General features: G+C 43.1%; 1 protein-coding gene across 7 annotated transcripts in view; it reads right to left on the reverse strand.

Moving 5' to 3' along the window:
- The window catches only part of Cald1 (caldesmon 1), a 173,686-nt gene that overhangs the window by 28,949 nt on the left and 133,491 nt on the right, over window positions 1-11,246 (reverse strand). For 4 of the 7 annotated variants that reach the window (XM_055602005.1, XM_055602006.1, XM_055602007.1 and 1 more), the window contains 2 exons: window positions 4,451-4,597; window positions 504-1,464 (listed from right to left, as the gene is read on the reverse strand). In XM_055602005.1, the coding sequence (XP_055457980.1) occupies window positions 504-1,464; window positions 4,451-4,597 (1,108 nt within the window). The remainder of the gene's footprint in view (window positions 1-503; window positions 1,465-4,450; window positions 4,598-11,246) is intronic. The other 3 variants (XM_055602009.1, XM_055602010.1, XM_055602011.1) reach the window with 1 other exon arrangement.

Genomic DNA, 11,246 nt, shown 5'->3' on the forward strand with positions numbered 1-11,246 from the left:
TTTCAAAGGATTTATATTTTTATCTTCCAAGACTAAATGTCTGAACTTAATTCATTTCAACTCCCCACCCCTAATTTTAAAATTAAAAATAATATTTTACTATCAAGCACCAGAATGAGGTGAGAAGTATATGCCTCTTGCCTCATGTTCACCCAGGGAAGATGTCAGAAAAACAGAGTTCAGATGCAGATGCAGAAAGACACTGACAAAGCCCCACCGCATTCAGGATCATTAGGTTAGTTCATTTTTTTTTAAACCATAACACCCAAACACAGAGCAATTAATTTATCTCTGGTTGTCCCATTAATTTGGTTGATTGCATACTTAGCTATGGTTCAACTGTTTTGTGCTTGGGTATTGCTATGGCTTGGAAAAAAGGAGCAGCTTGCCAAACAACCAAGCACGTGAGGCGATGTGCACGGGCCTTAGCTCCCAGTTTGGTGTGCATCCCATTTCTCATGAGTCACAGGCATCACACAGTAGGTGCACAGTGCTTACTGTACCTGCTCCTTTGGGACAGCTGTCTGAAGTCTGTCTTCTTGCTCTTTCCTTTCATTCACCCCTTTCCTGTCTGTCTTCTTAGCTCCCTTGTCCCCCTTGTCCTTTGCTTCTTGCTTCTCACTCCTTTGCTTCTCTAGCTGCTTTCTTTGCTTTTGCTCCTCTAGCCTGGCCTTCTCCTCTTCTTCTGCCTTAGCCTTCTGTTGCTCCTCAACCATTCTTCTCTGTTCCTCCTCAATCCTTGCCCGCTCCTCTGCCTCCCTCCTTTCCCTTTCTTCTGCAGCTGCCCTTTGCTCAGCTTCGATCCTTGCCTGTTCCTCTGCTAGCTTCCTATCTTGCTCAGCCTTGAGTCTTTCTTGTTCTTCTGCTTCCAACCTCAGCCTCTCTGCCTCAGCTCTCTCTCTTTCTTCTTCCTCCATCCTTTTTCGATGGGCTATCTCCTCTGTGTCTTCTTCCCTCTCCCCCTCTCCTTTAGACTCTTCTGCACTGACTTGCCCATTTTCCAATACCATTACCACAGCTTCCTCTTGGATTTCTGGTGTTTTCTCTTCTACCATCTCCTCTACCTGATTTTCGCCACGGCTCCCTCCCTTCAGCTTCTCCTCTTCCTCCTCCTCCTCCTTTTCTTCTTTCTTTTTGTCTTCAGCATCTTCATAGTTGTTCTTCTGGTAGGACCTGATGACTACTTCTGTTTCTTCCACCTCATACCACCCTGGGCGACTCTCTCTTTTTTCTTCCTTCTCTAGTGTCTCATTTTCTGCCATGTCATTTTGCACCCTTCTGCTTGAGATTGACAGACTGGCATCTGTTATGGTCGGGTCAAACTCCTTCTGACGCTCTAAGGCTTCTTGAAGACGTTTTTGACGTCTTTCTTCTCGCCTAGCCAGGCGCTCCAGTAACGCAGCCTCCTCATCGCCTTCTACCTGAGTGTTTGTAGTGGCTGGCTTAGACTCTTCATCAGGGACACTGCACAAGAGAAGGAATAACACCAAAGACAGCTTGATGGTTAATCAATCGTATAAAGCCACCTGCAGCCAGAGCAGGTGCCAGTGGTGTCTGGCACACTTGCCCCTGGAAGTTAGCACTCTCTGCTTCCTCACCTGGCTTCCAGCTGAGCCTAGCCAAATCTTAGCTCTTGGACTCTCTCAGCCACTGTATCTCCTCAACTTGCTGTGGAAACTCTGAGTATGGCATCCAACAAAAGCTTTGGCCTTATAAACACTTTGGCCTTCCTCTGTTTTGAAGGCTAATTCTACAGGTAAGGCTCTTACTGGAGCTAAGTCACAGACAGCCACCGTGGCCACTTATGCTGAAAAGTAACTTTCACCTGGTTGCCTCCTCTCCCAATCTCACTTACCTACATCCCTGCCATTGTTTCTTGGGATTACCTTACAAGTAAACAACTTGTGCTTAAAGCCTGATTTCAGCACCTGTGCCACTCCGGATCCCGACTATGACAAGGATCAAATCAGAATAACGAGTGAATTCTGTGTCATAGTTTCATATTTGTGCCACTGAGTCATTCCTGATCTCAGGTAGACTTGAGGTACTTAGGAAACAGTATGTATAGCATGGAGCTTCTATACTATGCCAGCAATCTTCACTTTGGAGACATTTAAGTGTCCTCCACAATTCATGGGGTGATGACTGTCAGTCCAGGATGGCATTTCCTTACCCTCTGCCCTTCCTCATACCTAAACAGGGCCAGTTAATCAATGAAATGTAAGCATAAATGATGTGTCCAGGACAAAGCAATTGAATAGGTATGTACTCTCTATGCTTGCCAGCTCTGCTGGTGTGTGGGCTCTGGATCATTGGGGGTCGATAGAGCCATGGGGGAAAGAAAGACAGGAGGATCCCTGAGGCTCACTGATGAGCCAGTCTGGCTGGATAAGTGAACTCCAAGTTCAGGGAGAGACCGTGTCTTAAAGAATGGTGGAGAGCCGGGTGTAGCGGCATACACCTTTAATCCCAGCATGGAAGGCAGAGGCAGATGGATCTCTGTGAGTTTGAGGCCAGCCTGGTCTACAAAGCAAGTTCCAGGGTAGCCAGGAATACACAGTGAGACCCCTGACCAAAAAAAAAAAAAAAAAAAAAAGACAAAATAAAATAAGATAAAAATAAGACAGAGAGCACCTTATCTGGTACACAAAAATATCCAGAGTGCACTAGTATACTGTGTTAAAATACTAAAATTGTCATAGCAACAATGTTACTAGACGATCTAACTTCTTTGTACAGATTTCCAAGAATAAGGGTTTTTTTTCTTATTCTTTTCCCCGATGGGTAAGGACTGGCTAATCAACATTTATTTTTAAAAGAGGAAAACCCAAACTGTAGCATGTCTATCATTGCACTCTTCCAGAGTACTGGACACTGCCCAGACCAAGGGCGTAGGCCCCTTCTGGCTAGAATTAGCAGTCATGTGATACCAGAACTGTGACCAGAGCTGGAAGCATACGTCTCAAAATGTTTAGAAACTCCATCAAATTTCATGGTTCATACCAAACTTGGCTCTTCTGATGTTCAAGTTCACTTGGTTTTGGAAAAACACATTTCATATTAAACAACAAAATATGGCAGAGGAAAGCCTCACTTTCAAGGCTTTTTGGCCTCTGCTGTCGCTGCAGGACACTGTCGATGTGAATTAGCCTCATCCAGATTACATATGCACAGAAACACAAAGAACTGGGGTCAGTGGAGAAGGCCTATGCATGGGACACTCAGAGCAACTGACTTCTAATGTTTTGAAAACATCCTACAAATTCCAAAGAGCTGTCAGACAGAAGTACTGTTAAGAAATCAACAGACTCTACTGAGCCTTTCTTTGATTTTTTAAAAAAAATAGGTTGTAGGTAACAGTCATCAGTAGATATTAAATGCCAGTTAGAGCTGGTTAGTCCCCCAAAGACTCTACACTTGTAGATAATTAATACGCCTGCAAGAAATCACATGTTCAAACCTGAATATATTTTTCTTAATTTTTTTTGTTACAGGGTCTCATGTAGCCCAGGTTAGCCTTGCACTCACTAAAAAGCCAACGTTGACCATGAACTCCTGATCCTCTTGCTTCCACTTCTTGACTGCTAGGATTATAAGCATGTACCATCATGCTTGGCAAAAGAATTTTTAAATTTAGGTAAGCTCATAAAACAGCTAATAATAAAATTAAAGCAGAAATGATATGTAAGTCTGACCTATGTATGTGTTGCTGAAGTTGCTGATGGGACAAGGCTCAAACCCAAGACCTCTGTGCCAGACCCACACAGAGCACTGTTTTCCCGGTCCGGAAGTAAGATTTTCAGAAGCAGAAACTAATGATCAGTTGTAACTTTTAAAACCATCGTTGAACACTCATTAATAACTGGATTCAGGAACGGCCTCAAAATGTCACAAAAAAAAATGATTTTTTTCCCCTCTCTTCAGCTTAAGAATAAAAAAGGCAACAAGTGGCCATGTTGTCCCCTTTCCGTGAGACTCTGCCTAGAATGCACTGTACAGAGTGCTTGTTATGTGCAAGGCACTGGGGGTCTTACAGGGACTCTTATCTCTGCAGCTGAGCAGTGTCCTTCAAAGGGAGCTGTGGTTATACTTTTTAAACTGAAGGACAGTTTGCCAAGCTGGGATTCAAGGCCAGTGAGTGAAACCCAGTGATCACATCTGCTACTCCATGCCTCTCGGCTGGGGACTGATTGCCAAGGACCAAGGTTTCTGTCTTCTACATAAGCATTACATTTCTTATTAAACTTGTCTTATGTGTCAGCATTTGCAAGGTCGCCCTAGAAAATGAGCTGATCAAGTCAATAGAGCTACTAACAGCCTCCTCTCACTAAAACCCATCAGCCAATAGTGGCTGAGTTGGTCTGAGAGGGGAACAGTCTGCTAGCGAGTTCCATTCAACTGTGCAGCAGAAGATACAACCCAGAGACGCCCAGTGTGAGGAGGACGGTACCTGTTCTGAGCATGGATCTCCACCTGCTCTGTCACCTGTCCCAAGGACTCTTCCTCTTGCTTCTGCCGCAGCCTTTCCTGCCGGGCTCGGCGGCGCCGTTCCCTGGCAGCCTCTTCTTCATCATCATCGTTCCTCTGATAGGCAATTCTGCAACATCATAAAGACAGGCTCCTGAGCACCCAGCTGACAAGTGTTGTCATCGATGTGCCGGCCAAACAGCCTGGAATGACTATTAATGACCCAGGATTCTAAAAGGATGGTTCATTTTCCCAAGTTTGGAGACCCAACCAATGTGTTTTCAGACTTTTTAAGTATTTGAAAAGCATTAATCCACTGACTCAGGGGATAACTTACATTGATCAAATAAACCAGAACATCTACACCAAAGAAGGCTGCCTTTGGAGACTATGGGTTAGCATATTTGGATTCCTGAGCTGAGCAGATTTTCACATACAAGATTTAGAAAGGGAAATGGCAAGTATTGAACCCAAATAATCAAGACATGTATTAAAAATACATTGCGTGAACTAGAGGCAGCTCTGACCCAAAGACCAGAAGAGAATCCAGTCACACCTCTAAACCAAGACTCTGGTGCTAATAAGCCAAAGTTGTTCACCAAAATTGAGAACACCAGTTATCTTCTTCCGTCAGGTTTTGTTTTCCACTTCGGTTACTTTATGATAGGTTGTGTGTGTGTGTGTGTGTGTGTGTGTGTGATCATTGACCATTGATAGGTGGCTTCAAAGAATGTGCATTGTGAGAGTGTCAGCTACCTCAAAGCACCCATCTTTGATACAAATACAAAACATGTATTAGTATCCTGCCACCCATGTGCTGTGCTCTTTGTGTATGTGTGTGTGCCTGTATGTGTGGTCATGCTTGAGTCCCTGAGGGGATATCAGGAGTCTTCCTTGAGGGATTTCCACCTTATTCATTGAAGCAGGGTCTCTTAGTTGAACCTAAAATTCGACTATATGGCCAGCTAGCTAATCTGCTTCAGGCTGGAATTACAGGTGAGTCTCCATGCCAACCTACACTTATGTAGGATTTGAACTCCTGTTCTCATCCTTATGTGGTGGGAGCTTTAACCACTGAGCAATCTCCACAACCAAAGCAAGAGCTACCCCTCGTGAGCACACACTTTTAAGTTGTATGTAACCACAAAGGTAAATTCAATTTCAAATTAAAGCAAACAAAATATCAGAGCCACCTGCAACACTCAATCATATATGACTGATAGGAGTTTGCTCACGTTAGACTGACAAACCAGGAATGCACAGGCTTAGATCAGTGCTTTTATCTGTGTCATCTTTTTAACTTCAATAATACTATGAATGTTAAAAATTCTAAAGTATAGTCCATTTTCCTTTTGTTGCTTCAGAAAATCTGACTTCCTACTTACTAAAATCTGCTAGTGTGTCAAATGTCAATATAAATACTGCCACTCTATGTATGTGTGTGTATTCTATCTAGATATCTATTATATATTCTATTAAACTGAATTGTAATTTCCCACAAATATGGAGGGGAAAATAGCATGGTAAAATTAACATATAAGAAGATTAACAGTAAAAAAGGTGGGTTCTCAGAATGGATCTTTAGGACTACTTAGCCCTTTGATCAAATTGTTGTAAGTTTCTTTGTCCCTAAGTGCATGGCAATTAAATAGAAATTCTGGCTGTGTTGAGTTAGAGCGAGGTAGCGTGTGTGCACAGCCTTGCAAGGGAATTTGAGTTTGGTTCTAGACATGACACAGTACAAATGCTCCCTTCTGATCCAGCTTGCGGGAGAAAGCCCTTCCCGGTGGTTTGGCTTAGACCTTTGGACTCTTGGCCTAGAATTTCTTTGGCTCATTTCTCAGCACACTGCTCTAACCACTGCAGGGAGAACTAGTCCTTAAGAGCTGCTGCTCAAGCTGATGGAACAGGAATACTTTATTTGGTCTCTCCATCTCCAGCTCACCCATGCTAGCACGTCTGTTTTGGAGCCTTCTTCCAAGACAGTGGGAGACATGAATGGTACATGTGGGGCACCCACATGCTAAAAGCAAAACTCTCCCTCCGTCAAGCAATCAAGTTTAAGCTGGTGTTTCCCAATATGTTTGAGCTGTCTTGTCTTCCTCCTCCCACCTACTCTGCAAGCTTCATGGGTGCTGACTGCATTTGGCTGGGAGCAAAACTAGCTTTGCTGCCATGGCCGCGTCACAGCCTGCCTTCCTTCCTCTTGGATCTCTCACTGGAGGAGCAACTGAGCAAATGTAGCATCTCTGTGTCACTCCTCACTCCTCCCACTTCCTGTAACTTAAAATCTGCGGGCAGCCCACTGGCTCTTCTAGGATGCATTTACTAGAGGCTGCTCAGGAATGATCTTTGACTGTTACTAAAAAAATGAGGAATTAAACTTATTTACCAAGTTAAACCAACAACGAAAGAACTGCCATGGTTTACTGTTGTTTTCAGTCCTAATGGCCCCAGTTTCTGGATGATGATCATATCAGGTGAAATCGATGATGATACTGGGAAAATCATTTTCTACCCAAGAATAAGCGCTGTGTTACAGTCCTCAGCACCATGTAAATGCTAGCGGATGTGGCAGGACTGAAACTCGGGGAAGAGAGACTGGGAAATGGCCAGAGCAAGCTACCTAGTCTAGCCGAATCAGTGAGCTCTAAGTTCATCTCAGAGACCCTAGCTCAGTCTAAAAGGGGAAGAGTGATTGAAGAAGACACTGAACATGGAAACTTTAGTCTCCTTGCACACACATGAACACACTCAGAACCACACATACACACTACAAACACACATGAACACACTTAGAAACACACACACACACACACACACACACACACACACACACAGAGCCAAGAAAAGAACCTATCAGTTGACTTTATAAGTAAAACTGTGTGGATGCCAAACTCTTCAACCATCAGACTCCTACACTGGCCCCAGAGAGTCAAGCAATTCATGGATCTAAAAAAGCAGTCTATCCTTTGTACTTCCTCCAGGCATTTTTTTCTTTTCTTTTTTTTTTCCTTTTTTCTTTGTTTTATGAGACAGATTCTCACTATGTAACTACGCTGTCCTGGAACTCACTTTGTAGAGCAGGCTGGCCTCAAACTCACAGAGATCCACGCGCCTCTGCCTCCTGAGTGCTGGGATTAAAGGTGAGCCACTGGACCCGGCTAGGATTTTTTCTTATTGAAACAAAAAATCCTCAGTGGCTTGCTGTTCTGATACTGAAAGTAATGGACTCTTGCTAGGTTTCAAAACTAGACAATTACCTAATGTATAAAGACAAACGTGAGACTTAGAATCATTCCAACTACCTCTGACATGGTGCAAATATAACGTATGTTCCTAGGCATAGAGAGATATACATTTTTAATAAAGTGGGGTCATGTTATATGCATTATTTCAGGGACAGTTCCTTTAATTAAACTTATTCATGGCTACATTTTTAACACACCAACAAACTACATCAATGGAAACTGTATTTTATATCTACATATACCAGATGGTAATTATGCAGATATTCTATAATCTACTATTTCTCCTGCTGGATGTTAATATGTTTTTCCCAACTTCTTGCCCCTAAAAGCAGTAGTGCAAAGACTTCAAAACTTCTCAGAAGTTCTGTGTTTATGAAGCTGAGGAATGCTTTCTTTGGAGGCTTGTGATGCACTGATAAACTGGCCTCCAGGAGGTAGTAGAGCTTGGATGATATGTGGGCATACCCACTTCACCATCACACAGAATCTGTCCAAGACAGCCCAGGAAACAGGCTCCTTCCCGTGTCCCAGGGTCCTTGCTGCATCTGCCATCACAGTAGCTCTGGTCTACACTGAAGACAGAATATTTGCATCTCTGATTTTCCACACGCTGGCCTTAACCTTCTTTGAAATGCTGCTAACATTTCTAACAAAATTCCTATCTAACCAGATGGCCAGAGATGCATAACAACCCATTTTCACGTTCATGAAATCTCAGCAGATTCCTGTATTAACCAACCCACTTGTGTTCAAGGCTTGCAACCACCTTTTTCAGACCATTCAGGAGCCACATGGGATTCTGCGGCCCTCTGAACCAACGGAAAAGGACTCAACTACATTATATACAGTTTTAATCAAAAGCATTTCATTGTGATTTAAAAAAAACAAACAAACTGGTAACCACCAAGTCTTCTAAGCAACACTGTATTAAATAAGATAATTGGGGGTCCAGGAGCTCCGGAGCCATGCTGGCTGTAGAGAGGGAGTGCTCTGCTTTATTTCTTGACAACTGCCTTTGCTCACCTCTTGTCGAAAGCACCTGGAGATGTGATCGACCTTAGCAGTTAAAGGTCACTGTTGTCAAGAGCAGAATGACTCAGCAGATATATGGGACAAAGGGAATCTATCATGTACTCACATATAATACTTACAACGATCCCCAAAGTCCACAACAATGGCATGGGATCTGACCTGTCCATGGCATAAAAAAGGAAAGAGCTGATGTTTCTTCCAGTCTTAGAACTACTGCTTAAAGGCTCTGGTGACTTGATAAGGAAATTCATCATGTAATACAATTTAAAAATGTGGCACAGAGCTAAACAGAGAATTCTCAATGAGGAATATCGAATGTCAGAGAATCACTTAAAGAAATGTTCAACATTCTTAGTCATCTAGGAAGTGCAAATCAAAATGACCCTGAGATTCAGCCTCACACCCATCAGAATGGCTAAGATCAAAAACTCAAGTGACAACACATGCTGGAGAGGATGTGGAGAAAGGGGAATTGCTGGTGGGAATGTAAACTTGTACAACCACTTTGGAAATCAGTCTGGTGCTTTATCAGACAATTAGGAATAGTGCTACCTCAAGATCCAGCTATACCACTCCTTGGCATATATCCAAAAGAGGCTCTAGTACACAACAAGGACATTTGCTCAACCATGTTCACAGCAGTTTTATTTGTAATAGCCAGAATCTGGAAACAACCAGATGTCCATCAATGGAGGAATGGATACAGAAATTGTGGTGCATTTACACAATGGAATACTACTCAGCAATTAAAAACAAGGAAATAATGGAATTTGCAGGCAAATGGATGGAACTAGAAAAGATTATACTGAGTGAGGTAACCCAGAAGCAGAAAGACACACATGGTATAGACTCACTTATAAGTGGATATTAGTTATAATACAGGCTAAACATACTAAAACCTAAAGAAGCTAAACAACAAGGAGGACCCAAGGGAAGATGCTTAATCCTCACTCAGAACAGCAAACAGGATAGATACTGGAAGTAGGAGAAGACAGGGAACAGGACAGGAACCTTCCACAGGGGTCCTCTGAAAGACTCTACCCAGCAGGTTATTGAAGCAGATGCTGGGACTCATAGCCAAACTTTGGGCAGAGTGCAGGGAATTTTATGGAAGAAGGGGGAGATAGGAAAACCTGGAAGGGACAGGAGCTCCACAAAGAGACCAACAGAGCCAAAAAAATCTGGGCTTAGGGGGTCCTGCAGAAACTGATGAATCAGCCAAGGGCCAGGCATGGGGATAACCTAGACCCCCTGCTCAGATGTAGTCCATGAGTAGCTCAGTCTCCATGGGGGTTCCCTAGTAAGCTGAGCTCTCTGGCATGAACTCAGTGGTCTGTTCTTTGATCACTTCCTCTGGTGAGGTGGCCTAACTAGGCCCCAGAGAAAGAGATCTAGACAGTCCTGATGGGACTAGGGTCAGATAGTAGGGTAAGAGGTCCTCCCCTATCAGTGGATTAGGGGAAGGGGATAGGGGGAGAAAAGGGAGGAAGGGGAGGCCAGGAGGAGCTGAGGGAGGGGGCTACAGCCAGGGTACATAGTGAATAAATTATAATAAATAATAATAATAAAGAAAAAAATGAAAAAGTCAGATCTACATGCCAGGAAAACTCTTCCTTAGTGCCTCTGCTGTTCCAAGAAAACTAGCTTACGTCTGCAACACCAGACCTCTGCTGCCTCTGCGCACGAGCATGTTAAATTCTAGTCCTTTCAGATGGAAAAGTTTAAGTAAATAAAAGCATTTCAAACATGACAAACAAGGAAATCACTGAGGATTCAGTTTCTTTGTATCGGTCTGTTAAGGGCTAACTATGCACCAGATGAGAGAAAGGAAGCCCAGATGTGTTTGCAGAAACACACTCTTTGTCTCTTGCTTCTATTTTGCCTCTTTCCATATCCACCATTGACTACTGCTCATGATTTGTACAACACTAAGGAGACTCACCACACAATCTAAAGGACAGTCTGGACACAGTGGTGCACAACTGTGCTCCCAGGTATTTGGAACGCTAGGGTGGGATTATACAGTCAAAGCCAGCCCAGGAAACTAGTTAGGATGTTGTCTCAAGAACTGACGAAATATGGTGGGGATGTGGATCAGTGGTAGAGTGCTTGACCTAGTGTATGCAAGGCTCTAAGTTTAACTCCTAGGACTACACCACCACCACAACAACAACCCTCAAGGAAACAAAGAAGTGAAGACAGAGAAGAAGGGAGGAAGGAAGGAAAGGGAAAAAGTAAGAAATTGTATCTATAGTATGTTTTTTGTTTGTTTGTTTTTTCCAAGACAGGGTTTTTCTGTATAGCCTTGGCTGTTCTGGACTCACTCTATAGATCAGTCTGTCCTTGAACTCACAGAGATCTGCCTGCCTCTGTCTCCCTGAGTGCTGGGATTACAGCCGTGTGCCAACACCCGAGTTTACAGTATGTTTTTTTAAATCTTCTTATTTATTTATTTATTTATTTATTTATTTATTTATTTATTTATTTATTTATTTA

The sequence above is a fragment of the Psammomys obesus genome, unplaced genomic scaffold, assembly GCF_907164565.1.
Source record: "Psammomys obesus unplaced genomic scaffold, mPsaObe1.curated_primary_1811, whole genome shotgun sequence".
NCBI lineage: Eukaryota > Metazoa > Chordata > Mammalia > Rodentia > Muridae > Psammomys > Psammomys obesus.